Source organism: Tachypleus tridentatus, chromosome 10, assembly GCF_004210375.1.
Source record: "Tachypleus tridentatus isolate NWPU-2018 chromosome 10, ASM421037v1, whole genome shotgun sequence".
Taxonomy (NCBI): Eukaryota; Metazoa; Arthropoda; class Merostomata; order Xiphosura; family Limulidae; genus Tachypleus; species Tachypleus tridentatus.
This window is the reverse complement of record NC_134834.1, coordinates 69,254,614-69,272,020: the sequence shown is the minus strand read 5'-3', so window position 1 is coordinate 69,272,020 and position 17,407 is coordinate 69,254,614. Positions and strand designations below refer to the sequence as shown.

General features: G+C 31.8%; 1 protein-coding gene across 1 annotated transcript in view; it reads right to left on the bottom strand.

Annotated features, from left to right (window-relative positions):
* Positions 1–17,407, bottom strand: part of LOC143229504 (uncharacterized) — a 160,257-nt gene that overhangs the window by 39,872 nt on the left and 102,978 nt on the right. The window contains 1 exon segment of the mRNA XM_076461933.1: positions 11,017–16,200. Coding sequence (XP_076318048.1) covers positions 11,017–16,200 — 5,184 coding nt within the window.

The window sequence follows — 17,407 nt, the reverse complement described above, 5'->3', positions numbered from 1 at the left end:
TGAAATTATATCCTTTCATAAGATTATTTGGGAGACAAAGTCCTAATATTTGGAAAAAAGTTTGTTTTTCTTTGCAACTAAGAATTAATGCAAATTTGATGCCTACCAAAAAGTTTCTAAATCAACTTTTTCAATGTGTTGCAGGAAAAGTATTTTTAATATATTAGAACATTTCATACGTCATGATAATATTAGGTCCATATGTCAAAAGATACTGAATGATAAGCCAAATGCTACTTGTGTGTTCCATAATCATTTTAATAACAGAGCCTGTTTAATATTTAATCCTTTCTTACATTGTTTTGGTTCATGAACATTTTTACAATCAAAAATATATCAATGGCTCTTACCTAATGGAAAGGGGAATACTCTTGGCACCACTGTTCCCTAATTTGAGGAATGTGTTAGCCTCTTTAGATAAATTAAATCAGGAAACAGTAAATATCCAAATATCATATATTTCTAAAAATTATTTTTTGTTCTCAACCTATTGAATACTTTTAAGGGTATTTCAGTACAGGACTAAATCAGTCAAAATCCTAAAACTTTGAAATCAATCTTTTTTTTCCCTTTCCTGTACCGTTTTTAACTTAAGAACATGTGTTTGTTTTGCTTCATCCTGCTTGGCTGATTATGTATGGATTTCAGATATTAAATACATGATAATTTCAGCAAGGTGTGAGATGAGCAAGCTAGGAATTACAATTTACATCCTGATAAGGATTTAAGACACATCATCAACATCCAGTAGAAATGAATAAAAACCCTATAATCTGAGCCCTTTCAAAGTTTGCCTCTGAAGAAGAAAGATCTACCTTTCAAAAGCAATCAGGTTATAAGGTGTTTTTTTATTTATGTTAAGACTTCTTGAACCCACGTATTTTTCTAATATCAACATATTTTCTATAAATTACTGTTAATTATTACTTAGTATCAAGCATGCACATTATTCATACAGGTTCTATATGTGTTTATGTGAAGGTTGGTGTAAACAGAAAACTGTTCAAGGTTTGAAAAGTTGGGAAACTGCAGAGAGCTTGAAACTGTTTGTAAGGAATTCCCATTAGAATGCAAAAAGATTTTAATTGTCAACTGCCATAAGACGAAAGTTTTGAATTTCCTTGATGATGATGAACAGAAAACAAAAGGAAAACAATCTTTTGTTAGAGCCTATTCAACTTTATTTTTAAAGAGCAGAATTTGACAGATAGTCCTAATTCTAAAGAATTTTCTGCAGGTCTGATTTCTCTCTCTTCTTCAGCATGTTTTATTTTTCAGTCATGAACTGATTTCTCTTATAACTTATCATGCTTGCATAATAGTTATTCAACCAGTTGTTGAGACAGTATTTTCCACTTTCTCATAATACTCGAGTCACTGCTGATTCTCTTAATTCTCTTTTAGTAGGACATCTCTAATCATCTTACTTCTCAAGTTCTTGGCCATCAGATTTTTTTGGGGGGTGGTGGATCTAAATGTATTCTATTTTGACTTACTGTCAGTTTTCTATCCCACACACTATACTTTGTCTCATTTTTCTCCATGGTAATTATTAGCTGTCTTTTATTGATAATAAAATTTTACCTAGCAGTGTCCCTTACCTACAATGCTCGTTATTGTAATTTCTATAGCCACACTCTGCAGCTGATATTTAGATGGCTTCTTTCTTGCATAATTTGTCCTTGGCAGGATTTCACTAGCACTAGTCTGGCATCCAGCAGAAGCTGACTATGGTTCTAGCATTTCAACTTACATCTACTACAGATAGTCATTCCTTTTCAGATGGTCAGACATTAGTGAACATCCTTTAGTCTTTACTCTTTCACCTACTTCTCAGTTAATGTCAGTTACTTCTATTTGTTTGTTCTGACCCTACCAAGTCTTCTTGACATAATCAATGGCACCTTCTGTTTTGGATAAATTTCCTATCTCGTCTATTGGGGAAGAGGGGTTGTCTTGGATCATTGGTTCATTTGTAAGATCTTTGGGTTTGACAATTTCTTCAGTCTGGTCTTCATGTCTTTCCTGCTTCCTTCCAATCCAATCACTTACCAATTATGGATCACAAAGAGTCAAACCTCCTTCAGAATGGAACAGTCAAAATCACTCATTAAACTTTTTCTGGTTTTGTTTCAATATCTATGTGGTTCCATAAATATCAGGAGATTGGAGACCTGTCATAAAATGTCTTAAATAATCTTTTCTCAAAAAAAATCTCATTTCAAAATGGGAAACAGGTTGTTATGAAAGTTTCTTTGTTGTGGCCGCTAGATAGCATTGACTGATATACAGGATTCTTATTTTCTTATCTCTATTCATCCATCTTAATATCATTTCTTTTATGCCATTCAAGGATAATTAATTAGTTTAGTGCCCTTGCCTTGGGTTTGGCTTTGTTTCAATATGTTTTTGGTCAAGTAGCCCATTTTTGGTTAGTCTACTCCATACATTCAACACTGATTTTTGATTTTCCACAGACAATTGGTTTATTCTGGTCATTTCATCTATTAGGTCTCTTTAAACACACACTCAGTTGATCAACCAACTGACTACATTTTTCGGACGGATCGGATCATCCATATTTTTAATCTTAATATGGAGTTTTAGGTAAACACAATCCAAGGTGAGTTCAACTACTCCTATGGGACTGTAAGTCCTGAAGAATAATGTACTTAATTTGTATGTCTTCCATACCTTTTGCTAAAGATATTCATTAAATCAAGGGTTTACAACAGCAAAATTTCCTTTTCTTACTATAGAATATAGATATTCATCTTTCACAGATGCCTTCTTCTTGTTTAAGGCACAGTGCTGGGAGTCAACATCATTTTGATTTTTGGACTCCTCAGGAAGCAATAATTTGCTTCAAGATGTTAAAGCTTTAAGTTTTTCAGTATGCTTGTCTTGAATTTCTACCACTTTTGTACCAGTATTCTGTGTTAAGTTACATAGACAATTTCACAGTGACTGCTTCTGAATTATCAACCTTACAATTTTATTATTATTGACAAACAGTGATCTTTTTAAATTACATCATTCAGAGAAAATACTCTGCTAATCATAAGTTTAAGTAAGGGCAGTATGAAATTTAAGTTCTTTTCTTTTTACCTTACCAACTAGCCATAACCTTACAAATGGTTGGCAACACTGAATGGCTTACATCTGCAATCTTATTAGTACTCATTCTCACAGTCTTTACTTTGCTGCAATTGAATTTCTTTTTTGATTTAATTCTCAACTCATTCACCTTTGGCCCAGTCATACTGCTGAGGGAATGCTAATTTTGACAGACTCTCTCTCTTTCTCTTGTTCATTAGATTCTCCCTACAGATTAGATTCTCCATCCTCTGGATTCTCAATGAGGCATGTCAAATAAAAATTAATGCTTTTGCTTTGTTAATTACCCATCTTCTTTCATTCCACTGATGCAGGTCCACATTCTCTAGAAGTAAATATTTTATGTTAATATTAGGAGATCCTTTTCCTATATGCCTACCATTCTCTCACTATTTTTCCTCAAGAACTTGAAAAGATCAATTATTAAATGTTCAAAAATCTCCTTAATGCTTCATTTTGATCAACCCAGCCATGGTTTACCTTACTTGAGTATCTTTTATTTACAATGTTTGACATATATATCTGGATGTAGTTTATTTTTTCATCTGAGAAGTCAAATTATCTTTTTGTGTGATTTGAATGTTATCCAAATCTTGTGAAGCTCTTGTCAAGCTGTCTATTAAAATCTTGTTGGACTATACTCCACAGTTGGTGCATTAAATACATATTGTTCACTTTTAATTTCTCAATAAATTGTTTCTTTCCTTACACGTTTTTCATGACTATTTTTTATAGCTGGTTAGAGAGTTACCTTGTCTACCACTTTCAGATGCCTTGGAAGATATTCTCTTTTTCACCCATTATTCAATGATTTATTGAGAGCCTTTCATTTTCAATAACTCCAAGTTACTAGACATTGTCTTATATTAGACTTGATTTTAGTTTTTGTTCCTTGACATTGTCCCCCTTTTGAATTCTTAGTGAATTGTTCACTCTGTTATCTTCGTCATAAAATGTTTTGTTTTCATCTTTAGTATTGGGTAGATGTTTCGATATTTATGCCCTTGATGCTTCATATATTTTCTAGGAAGGTCTTACACTCAAATTGAGACTTCTTACTTAAAACTTGGGCTGCAAGAGAAGGTAGTCACAGTTTTTTACCTGTTGTATTATCTGTCCTGATTGATCCTAGTTCTTTTTCAAAGGAACAATTTTATGGTAATTCATGTTGATCTATATTGCCAAACATCACTTTTAACAATTTTAGGGATGTATGGTAACAAGCAATAGTCAACATAAAACAGACTTGGTCAAAAAGCCATGTAAAAAACAGAAAGTTCAAAAAATGGTGGCACAGGAAGATGAGAAGGATCAACACTGAGACCAGCAGTTACAAATAAGCTAATTCCACTGATAAGTAATAGGAAGGGAGGAAGGCAAAAGGCTAAGCAGAGGAAACAATGATTCATCTGGCCAAAAGGATACTACCAGAAGGATCTGTTTAAGAGTGTTCCAGTTGAGGGATAGAAAAGAGTTGAATATTGGGTAAGCACAAAGTGAGAGATTGGACTCTTCCTGACTGAACACACCCAAATGAGTCAAATACTGGGTGGGTGTGAGAAGAGATTTCTTCAGCTTGACTAGCTAACCTAGATGGTTTGCTTCCAAAAAAGAGAAGTGTATGGTCAAAGGAGTCCTGTAGGGATGGAGATATCAGAGTAGCCAGTCACCCATATAATGTTAAAATCTCAATCCCAAGTTATGAGTGTGATAACTGTTGTCAGGCCAAAAGAAAGAGCTTTGAACTCATAAATTCAAAGATAAAGCCTGGATGTTAAGGAGATGGAAATGCAAAGCAACCATCAGAGACACTGACCTTGGATATCCAAAGCTCCAAAGAAAAAGGCCATCAGATGGTGAGAAAATACATCACTGTAAGCTGTGGAAGGTCAAGAAACTGATGGAGAAAAAACAGAACAATGACTGGATGTCAGTCTTCAATATACTTGGGAGTGACAAATAGACAGGAATAACATCCTGGAGAAGAATGAGAAACCTTTTCAACAGTATTCTTGTTCAAAAAGTTTGATACTGTCTCAGATAGATGATTGTGAAGGACAGGATAACCTCTGGAAGAAGTAAAGGAATGATAACATAAGACAAATGTGATGGGGATAAAACATGTACCTCTCAATAGGCAACTGAAAAAGCGATCCACAAAATGAGCCAAACAGGCCCTTCAATGTTTCTAAGTAATTCATGTTCTTGAAAATATGACCTACAAAATCTGAAGAGGCAGAATTGTTTGAAAATAAAAATAAACATTTTCCATAAAAATTGTTTTTTATAGGTAGTTCGATCAAATGTTCATGTTGAGAAATATCGTAAGCGAAAAAAGACAAGACTTAACACAAGTGCCAGATCAAGAATGGATGATTGAACAATTAGTATATAAAGGGAGTCAGCTCACTAGGAAGCATTGTCACACTTTCATTGGTGGAGGGTTGTTGCTTGCTCATTATGCAAGATTACATTGAAGACTGAAGATTAGTGGCAAATGAAAAAGTTTGCATGCACAAGGCAGCATTCAATCAGGAAAGCTACATGGCTAGACATGAGCAGAGGTTAGGTATCATGTCAAAAGTATATTTTCAATTTAGGTAATTTTAAAATATAAATTTATTTTAATAGTACAAGCAAAAGAATATTTATGTAATAGTTACATGTAATATATTAAATCGTACATCTCAGAAATATATATTTTTCAAAGTGAGATATTATTTGCTGATAAAATGAAACATTTACATAAGTATTTGTGAATCTACCTATAAATACCACATCAGAAAAGAAACACCAAAGTAGAGTTATAGAATCAAAATAGTTTATAAAAACCACATTACAGCTAATGCAAAAATAATCAAATGCACAAACAAAATACGAAGGTTTACCAAACCAAAACATCAACTGATATTGTCATTTTAATTGTCATTGTTCATTACTAAATATTTGGCTTCAATATGTATCTTGGGTTTGACATTGGGATCAGTACTGAATAAATCCTCAGACTCTTTAAATTAGTATATACATGTTTTATTAATGCTTTATATTGTATTGTTTAATGTCTCGATCATAAGTCTGTATCAAGCATGTCATGATTTAAAGAGACTAACATTAAACTGTCTAAACTTAAGTCACTCCACAATAATTATTATATGTCATCTAGAGTAAATCTTACTTAAAAAAAAAATTACACTAATAATTAGAGCATACACAAATACAGAATAAAAGTGCAGGGCATATTTTTACAATTTTATGCTTAATCATATTTAGTATACCACAAAGTATGCTATTCTCTAATATCACAAATTCTTACTTAGTTTTTCAAAGTTCTGAGAGTCTCAAAGAGTTTTATGCTAATTTAATTGAAAATAGAATAAGTGTTTGACAAAGTTTGGTTCCTGTCAAGTTTTTATAGGACTGGGTTTCTTCCCAAAAGGTGTCTTGTTGGCAATAAATTTGAACAATAAATGGATAGCACACAATCCACTTGTTTTAAAATAATGTATTTGAAAGAAGTCAAATGTATGTACAAAAAAAGTCTTTACATTATGTGATACCACAGTTGTATGTAAAACTCTAAATAATTCTATGCTCTTGTCATAAGTCCACATGCTAGTTCAGATACTTTAGAATCCAACTGACAATATAAACTGTTCTTGTTTTTTTCACTAAACAATCTACAAAACTATCACTTTATAAATTACCCATTATGGTTACACTGATAATCATGCAGTCTGTTTTCACTTTTACTTTCAGTAACCTACTTCTTACTTACACTTATAATATGTGACAGAAAAATCTAGAAATATGTAAAAAAAACAAGATTCAAATAATGAGAAAACCTAGAAGCTATGAATATAATGACAACAATATTACAGAAGCATAGTACAACAATTAATATATATGATATATGACTCATACAGAATTATATAACAAAACTTGTCATAACTGTCACTTTTAAAATAATTAACTTTTAATACTCTTGCAATGAACACTAAATAATCATTAAATTTTAAGTTACTGAATAAACTAAATAGCTCTTAAGGTAAACAGTCTGGTACATATAACAGTTCCAACTTGTTAAAATTAAAACACAGCTTGTAAGTTAAATGCATAGAGGTAAAAATTTAAACTTTATGCTGAAATTTGGAATCAAATTTACTTTTTGTTTGATCTTTGTTTGTTGTTATCTGTGATGTGCTAGCCATAAGAATCAAAACTTGGTTTTTAGCATCATAAACCTTCAGTCTTATAACTGAGATAATGAGGAGGGGCATTAATTTTCCTAGATATTTCTAAATGGTTGTTTATGTGCTTGTGTGCTATTTAGGAACCAATATATTCCCAGATATCCATCCAATATACAAATACATAAATAACTTGAATTTTGTTTTCCTTCCTTAAAACAAATTAATCTTTCTTTAGAGCTCTATAAGTCTAAGTAGAATAATGATCTTCAGTATTTTAGTTTGTAAAATTATAACAGTATCAAATGGTTTAAGGAGATTAAGAAGTGATCCAAAATGGAAATGTCACATAAATATAACAGTAAAAATACAGATACAAAAAAATCAAAGTAAAAGAAAGCAAAAAAAACAATAAGTTTTCACTTGGAAGGTGAAAACTTGGAAGAAAATGTGGTATTACAAAATATTATTGAAGAATGTCGAATACTAAGTTCATTTGTCTTGTATACATGTAAATAAGACCTGAAGAGAAAATGTAAAAGTTTTATTGAAGGTGTTTGACAAATGTGAAATGCTAAATCCAATCATCTGGATTATATGAAAAAGAGAAAATGGTTGTGAAAGTGTTTCAAGAATGTGAATTATTATGTCCATTTGTCTGGCATATAAGAGAGATGTGAAGAGCAGATGCAGTGGTTGTATTGAAGGAATTTGGAAAATGTGAAATGCTAAGTCCATTCGTTTGATATACAAAAGAGAGAGAAGAGTAGCATAGATATGATGGTGGTACTAAAGATTGTTTAAAATACAAAATACAAAGAGTTGAAGAAAAAATGGAAGAAGAGTAATTGTGCTGAAAATGTGTAATTCTACTCTTACTAGTTTTGCACATAATTAGAGAAGTGAGACTTCAAAAGGAGGACTGTACAATTCAAGATGTGTGAAAAATATGAAATACTCAAATATGAAGCAAAAAATAATAAAACAAAAAATCTTAAACTGAATTTCTGCAATTAATATTATACAATATTTTTCAATTCTATTTTGTTTCATTGTGCAGTTATGCATATAATAAAGTCTAATTGATAGAAAAAATGTTTTTTTGCAATGTACAACATGAAACAAATTAGTACACCACTACCAAACTGGTGGAACTGTATGCTAAATACTACTCCATACTATTCTCAATGTAATAGAGACAAGGGCAGTGCCCATATCTTCCATTCTTGTTGAGTTTGGAAGGTAAATATTTTAATTTTTTAAATGCCTGATCATATAGATACAGACATTTATATATGTAAAAATGGCTCGTTTAGGTTGAGAAAATATTTTACGTAGAGGAGTGAATAATGTTTCGATCTTCAGTCATTGTCAGGTTCACAAAGAAAGAAAGAGGTAACTGACCGGAAGCTGACCACATGTTTGAAAGGGGTTGTGTAACTGAGTGTCGGAATGTAGAGGGTGTGCTTAGATGTTTGAAGATATAATTTTATATTATTTTTTAATATAGGTATAAAGGTGTTCCTTTGTATTGGTTTATTTTGGGCTTGAGTTGTTGTACAAGTAAGGCTTCTTTAATTTTGCGTTTGTTTATATTTGTTTCTTTATTTAGTATTTGAGTGTTTTCTATGGTTAATTTTTTAAATGCCTGATCATATAGATACAGACATTTATATATGTAAAAATGGCTCGTTTAGGTTGAGAAAATATTTTACGTAGAGGAGTGAATAATGTTTCGATCTTCAGTCATTGTCAGGTTCACAAAGAAAGAAAGAGGTAACTGACCGGAAGCTGACCACATGTTTGAAAGAGGTTGTGTAACTGAGTGTCGGAATGTAGAGGGTGTGCTTAGATGTTTGAAGATATAATTTTATATTATTTTTTAATAAAGGTATAAAGGTGTTCCTTTGTATTGGTTTATTTTGGGCTTGAGTTGTTGTACAAGTAAGGCTTCTTTAATTTTGCGTTTGTTTATATTTGTTTCTTTATTTAGTATTTGAGTGTTTTCTATGGTTATGTTGTGTTTATTTGACTTGCAGTGTTCGAAAACGTGTGAATGTGACTTTTTATGTTCTTTGAATCTGGTTTCCATTTTTCTACTTGTTTCTCCAATATAGAAGTCATGTCAGTTATCACATTGTATTTTATAAATAATGTTGGCGTGGTGTTTGTCAGTGTAGTTTTTACATAGTATAGACCTCAGTTTTGTGCCTGGTTTTTGAATAAATTTGATATTAACTGGAATGTCATATTTTGTTACTACTTTTTGCCAAATGTTGGTTATTTTTCTGCTGATGTCGGGAATATATGGTATGCAGCAGTACATGGTTTCATGATTTTTTGATTGGTGAGATATATTTACTTTTGTTGGTTGATTTTGCTTTGTCTAGATGTGTGCGTATAATGTTTTCTACGGTTTGTGGAGGAAACTTATTGATGTTGATGAAGTATTGTTTTATTTTGTCTAATTCATTGTTAATTTTATCTGGCGAGCATAGTTTTATGGCTGTGTTTATTCGATTTCTTAGTATGTTAGGTTTTTGTTGTTTCATGTGCTGAGTCCCAAGAAATGTATAGTCCAGTTTCGGTGATTTTTCAGTGGATTTCTGTTTTAAATTGTGTATTGATTCTTGTAATTTTGAGGTTAAGAAATGATATTTGAAACAAGTAGAAAAATGGAAACCACATTCAAAGAACATAAAAAGTCACCTTCATATGTTTTCAAACACTGCAAGTCAAATAACCATAGAAAACACTCAAATATTAAATAAAGAAACAAACATAAACAAATGCAAAATTAAAGAAGCCTTACTTATACAACAACTCAAGCCCAAAATAAACTAATACAAAGGAACACCTTTATACCTATATTAAAAATAATATAATAAATAATAATAATAAAATAAATATAAAATTATATATTCAAACATCTAAGCACGCCCTCTACATTCCAACACTCAGTTACACAACCCCTTTCAAACACAAGGTCAGCTTCCGGTCAGTTACCTCTTTCTTTCTTTGTGAACCTGACGATGACCGAAAAAGGTTGAAATGTTGTTTGCTCCTCTACATAAAATATTTTCTCAACCCAAACAAGCCGTTTTTACATATATATTTTTCTCTACAAGTGGGTTTTCTCGACATCACAGATACAGACATTAATAACATATATATATATATATAACACAAATTATTATTATATATTAATAAAACAGTGTAATTAAAATGTCTGTAAAAAAATTTAAAAATTATTTGGTCTTGTATAATTTTTCCACCATCTAAATCCAAACTTCAATGTGAACTTCTCTATTTATATATATATATATATATATATACACACACACACAAATTGCTTTTTCTGTTTCATTAGACAAAAAAAGTTACATTCAATCTAATTACTTCAATAAAACTTTTTAATATAGGGCAACTAAATGTTTTTTGCATTCTGAAACCCCAATTTTTATAACACTGATGTTAGTGATCTGGTACTATATCCAGGGCAATAAAAAAGAAATAACACAGATGGTATAAAACAGCATTCTATTTCCAGAAATTAATAGCAGCACAACAGTAATGATGAAAATTGAGACCATTATCAGTGTCTTATAAGAAAACTTAATTCTTTCTAGAGTAAATTTGAAAAATGTGAAATACTAAGTACCTTAGTACATATTTTTGTGTTTGTTTCTTAGCTTAGAAACATAATATTCACCTTTAAGAGATGTTACCACTGATGTTTCTGCTTCCTTTTTCTCCCATATTTCCTCTTTGTAAGATGGAGAAAATGTGTGCAAGATGTTTTTTCTTTCCGAGAGATATTCAGAAGAGTCATCTATTTCATCTTCTTTGAAATGTTTGTGATCAAAAAAGGCATCTTTGTTTGTCTCTCCATGTAGAATTAGACTTTCTGGAAGAACATCACTTTTACATATTCTTTGCTCCTCTCCTACATAACAAGATGGTACATGGTAGGTTATAAAGGACATGGGAAAGGTTTCTACAATTTCAGCACGTTCTCTTGTTGGCATTACAGTTTCTTCATTGGGAAGAACCTCTTCTGAAAAGTCCAGATCTAAAATCTCTTCACTAACACCAACAACACTTTCTGCTGTACAAAATGATTCAATATTTTCAGCCACTCGTTCTTCTTTATGTACTGTCACTTCAACTGAACTGGTTCTGGGAATCTCTTGTGTTTCTTCAAATTTTTCAGCTATTTTATCTCTTTCAGATTGCTGGATACCAGGAAATATGCTATGGGAAACTTGACTCTCAGTTTTGATGCATGAAACATTACTAGTATCAAAATTTTCGAGTTTCTTATCATTATTGTTGACATAATCATCCATCAGATCTTTACATTGAAATGAACTAGTCTGTTCAGTGATATCTGTTCCAGATATTATTGTTGGTTCTGAAGGACCTGCAATGGTTAAAGGATAATATTCTCTTTGTGTTGAAACACTTGAGCCTGAGCTTTCAGTAGTTTCTGATTCTGAAATGTGATTTAATGATTCAGAAAACAATGTAAAATCTACCATGTTTTGTGATGCAGATTTTTGGAAAGTCTGAAAATCACTTGAATCTTCTGAATATACCTGCTTGAGGAAATGGTTTTGCTTGTCATCCTCCTTTCTTTTATGATCCATTGCAAATTCTATTTTTTCCTGCTGGGTAGACTCTAGTTCTAAAGATGCTTCTTTGGCTGATGATGAAATACAAGTAATGGTATCTGCTACCTGTTGCCTTGTGACCATTTCAAGTGATGATGATGTTGAAGTTACTGAGGTCAAGCTGTCTGTTTCAGGTAAGTCGGACAGGGCACTGCATATGTCTTCCAATGTTACAACATCCTGACTTTTCATATCAACAGCTTCCTCTTCTGTTTCGACTGCAAATTCTTGAGTGCCTATTCTAAGATCATTTTCTGTATAAACAACCTTTGTCTCTTTCTGAAAATTTCCTGCACTATCCCCCATTTTTGGTGTTAAAATACTGCTTCTTTTCCTATTACCAAATTTAACATCATTTAACAACATTGTATCTGATTCAACTGGTTGTTTTGGTGTTTGCTTCACTTCCTTAAAAAGGGACAATTTTTCATCTTTCACTGTTGTTATTGCCCTATTATTTGTTGATTCAGTATAGTCTTCACCATTTGGAGCAGTTAAAATAGTTCCTGTTCTATCATTTCCTTCTTGTATTTCTTCATATGATCTCAAAACTTCATTTTCAAACACTTGCTCATTTGGTTCTTCCGATTCTTTTATTAGAACTTCAGTTACTAAATTCTTTGAGAGTTCCTCTGGAGTTTCAATGAATAAACACCTGATTCCTACCTGCTGTGTTTGTAACTTATCACCTTGCACCTCTTTACCAGGAAAGAGTTTGTTTTCCTTTCCAGTAAAAGCCATTTTTAGTTCTACTTTTTCATGTTCAACATGCTGTTCAGAAATAATATCCATTCCTGTTTCTGAAATCTCTGAAATATCAAACTCTGTTGATGATGATGTATCTGAAGTTACAAAGTATTCTCTTTTTATATTTTTAAAAAAGGTTTTTGACCTTTCTGGTTCTGTAACATGGACACTAGAAATTTCTTCTATTTGCTGTGCTTCATGTTTTTTTTCTAATTCTTTTGATTTCAAACCAAAATCGAACTCCATTTCACATTTTAATACACCAGATCTTATTACAAACTTGTCTTTTTCATCTTGTTCATAATCTTGTACTGTTTGTTCAATCTCTGGCTTTATTTGCTGAAACTCGCATTCTTTATTTACTGGTATCACAGAGAGTTCTGATTCACTCGACTTTGGAGCAAATTTTATGTTGTTTACACTTACTTCTGGTTCCTCAACTTTAATTTCAAATTCAGTTTTCTTTGGCTTTGCTTCCAATTCTACTGGTTTCATTGCAAGTCCTGACTCTTTTGTTTTCATTTCCAGTTCTTTTACTTTTCTTTCAGATTCAATTTTCCTTGATGTTAATTTTGGTTTTTCAACTATTATTTCAGAGTCTATATTCTGTGATTCTAATTCTAGCTTCTCAATTTTCACTTCAGGTTCTGCTTCCTTTGAGTCTAATTTTGACTTTTCAACTTCCATTCCTGGTTCTGATTTCTTTGATTTCAATTCTGGCTCCCTAATTTTCAAATCAGCTTCTTCTTTCATTAGTTCAATTTTCTCTTCAGTTTCTGTTTTCTTTAAGCCTACTTGAGATTCACCAACTTTCATTTCAGGTCCTGCTTTTTTTGGTACTTTTTCTACTTCAACTTTCTCTTCAGGTTCTATACTCTTTAATTCTTCTCCATAAACATTTACTTTAATTTCAGGTTTTTTTTTCTTTACTTCTGTTTTTGACTCCTTACCTTTCCTTTCAGTTTTTGTTTTCTTTGATTCTAATTCTAGCTCCCTAATTTTTATATCAGGATCTGCTTCTTCTGGTTCTGTTTTTGTTTCACAAATTTTCCCTTCAGGTTCTTTTTTCTTAAATTCTACTTCTAGCTCACCAACTTTCATTTCAGTTTCTTTTTTTCTTGATTTTAATTCTGACTTCCTTATTTTTTTATCAGGTTCAGCTATCTCTGGTTCAATTTCTGCTTCTTCAATTTTCACTTCAGATTCTGATTTATTTGCATTTGCTTCTGCATTATCAACTTTAATTTCAGATTCTTGTTCCTTTGATTCTTTTTCTGATATGTCAACTTCCATTTTAATTTCTGCTTTCTTTGATCTTGTTTCTGTTTCACCAACTTTTATTACAGATTCTCTTCCTCTTATGTCTGTTTTTGATTCTATAACAGTAGTTTCAGATTCTCTTTTCTTCAGTTCTAATTCTGACTTCTTAATTTTCATATCAAGTTCTGCTTTCTTTGTTTTTATTTCAAGTTTATCAATTTTCTCTTCAGGTTCTGTTTGCTTTGATTCTACTTCTAGCTCAATAACTTTCATTTCAGGCTCTTTTTTCTTTGTATCTGCTTCTGGCTCCTTAAATTTGATATCAGATTCTTTCTTTGGTTCTATTTTTGTTACATCAATATTCACTTCATGATCTGATTTATTTGAGTGTACTTTTACTTCATTAACTTTAATTTGAGATTCTCTTTCCTTTAATTTTTTTTCTGGTGATTTAATTCCCATTTTGTTTTCTATTTTCTCTGTATCTATTTTAGGCTCTCCAACTTTTGTTTTAGTTTCTGTTTTCATTGATTCTATTTGTAGTTCTCCAACTTCAATAGCATCTTCTGTTTTCCTTTTCATTATCTCTGATTCCATTACCTTTGTTTCACATTCTGTTTTCTTTTGTTCTTGTTCTTCTCTTGATGTTTTCTCAAGTGAACTTGTAAAAAGTACATCAGAAATAATTTGTGAGTTTGTTCTCATGGATTTTTCCAACAATTGTTTTTCAACTGTCAAATCATACTCTATCCTTTCTGTTGTATTCAAACTGTAGGTTTCATTGATTTTTTCTAATTCCTTCTTTACTTGTTGGTCAAGCACACTATTTGTAATTAAAAACTCTGATGTTTCCTTAATTTCCTCTTTAGGTTTTGAGACTGAGATTTCATCTGAGAAATGAGAGAACATTAAGTTGTCACCTGTTGAGTCTTGTAGTATGGTTTCTTTTGGTAATTCAGTTTTTGAAACTATGTCAAGTGAGGAAGTTTTCAAAGTAGTGTCACTGTCAATCTTTTTAGGTTCAATTCCTGCCTCTAATTCAAGGTCACTATCAAAGGAATAATATTGGTTAGTTTCATCTTGCAAATTTGACAAATTCAGTTCTTCCATGCTTGACTTAATCAAATTACCAGGGTCTAACTCTACTAATGGACTAGTACTGACTGACAAAGAGCCTGGAGATACAGTTTGAGCAGAAATATCCTCTTTGAGAATCTCCAACCCTGCATCTGACATAGGACTTAAGCCAATACTTTTTGATTCTGTTAAAAGTGGACTTGATGCTATATCACTCTTTTCTGGTGATTCTGTCGATATGGCAACTTCTGAAGTGGGTCCAGCAATGGGGCTTGTGGCAGCATCAAATGTTTCTGATATTCTATTTCTAGATGCAGATGTTCCTATTTCTCTTGTTTTCATTTTTTGTTCTATATGACCTGGTAAAATATGGGATATATTTTTTACTTTATGAGGACTAACAGCTGATTCTGCAAGCGAATGACTAAGAGAAGTACTTCCTTGTTCTGACAGTTCTTCATCTGTTCCAATCCCAACATGATAGGCAAGTGGTTTGGGGGTAGAAAAATCTGAATGATAAGATATCTCAATTTGAGAATCTGTTTTGAAATGAATATCTAATGTCCTTCCTGTTCCAAAGCTAGAAAGAGTTAGTTTACTTTCTGAAATTGCCCTACCATCTACAGTGTCAAAAACTTTGCGATCAAGCAGTATTTCTCTTGGACATTCTTCACATGTTACACTATCTTGTTTTTGTGATGTTTCTGATAATTCATTTGCAAACTGTAAAGTGCCTTGAATCTGCAACTCAGAAGTACCTGCATATGGTCTGGGCTGTCCTTTAAACAGAACATTTCTTGGAGCATATACTGCAATAGGACTTATACCTCTGTCAGTACAAGATACTGTTTGGATTGGACTAGTACCTGTATCTCTTAAACAAACAGCCTGACTTTCAGTAAGTGCTGTATTACTAGTATCTATTTTAAAACCATATTTATCAATTGCAGCCTGGGAGGTTAAAACTGTGTCTGTTTTTTTCATTTCTTTTTCTATCTGATCTTCATTGTCTAAAAGCATCAGAATCTGTTTTTCAGTCTTCTTACCATCCATCTTCCCAGTCAGATTAAGTGCTCCTAGGAAGGTCCTCGATGTCATGACTGTTGATGTTACTTGCTTCTGGTCTGCTCCCTGTGCTTCTACAAGTTTGGTGACAGGAAATTCATTCATGAACCAAAACTGCTTAGTAAACCTCTCTGGATGCCACCGCAGGTTCAAATCTCTCGGTCTACACACAGACACTCAGACAAGGAAAGGAGAAAGGAAGCAGGAGAAAGTGATAACAACAACAGAGAGCTGAAACTGCAAACAGTGGAATAGCCTACTTTTAAAAATATTGTTAACATGTTGTTTTGTCTAGCTCTCTAAAATAAATATAGAAAATAAAAACTACACATGCAAAAAAAAGTAAAATAAAGCTTAAAAGATATGCTTGTTATAACTAATGTAAGTACTTTTATAATACTTAAAATATTTTTAGTGCAGACTATTGTAAGTAAGTGCTGGTATTTTCATATAGATTAGGTATTGTTTTGGACAAGTGAAGCAAAGGTAAAGATAAGTTGTATTAGATCTGTCAATGAATAGTACCAAATATCCATGGAAATAACTGTATGATTATAAGTCTAATTACTCAATGAATTGGCAAGAATAATATTGTTTTAAAATTGAGAGTTTTAACTTTTTTAGTACTATAATTATTGTTAACTGAAGGCACTATTAAACAGACTGCATGTATACTGTCTTTAATGTTTTGATTTCAGAAAATATAATTAAAACAAAGAGCTGAGTGACTGGTGGAATTAGCTAAATGATTAATTGTTGGGCTCATTAATCTCTTACTTTCAACTAACTGATTATATTAATTAACTGAATTAATCACTCAGCTCTATTGAAAAGCAATATGTCTCTTTGGTTGGCAAAATTGAAAAATAATAAAAAAAGATGGTGGCTTGTAAAAAGATTCATTAATAGGTTATATTGTTCACAAAAACCAAAAACTACTGACAAAAAACACCATTACTGTTTATAACAGTTTGCATGAGATCAGTTTTGCACAGAAATTGAACTTACATGAAATGAGAAAAGGCTCTCTTTAAATAATAATTATGTTTGTCCAAGTGAAAAAAAAAAAGAACATTTATTCTAACTTAAGTTTCGAACAGTAACAAGGGTAGTGTGCAAAAGCTTGAGGGTTTAACAGAAGGCACAAGGTTTCAATCAGTTATTGTCAATGGAAATTATGGACATATGCACATGATAAAATATACCTAAACAAACAAAGTAATAATTTATAATTTTTTAACCTGACTGTAACAAAAATAAAGTACTCATCAACTAATCATG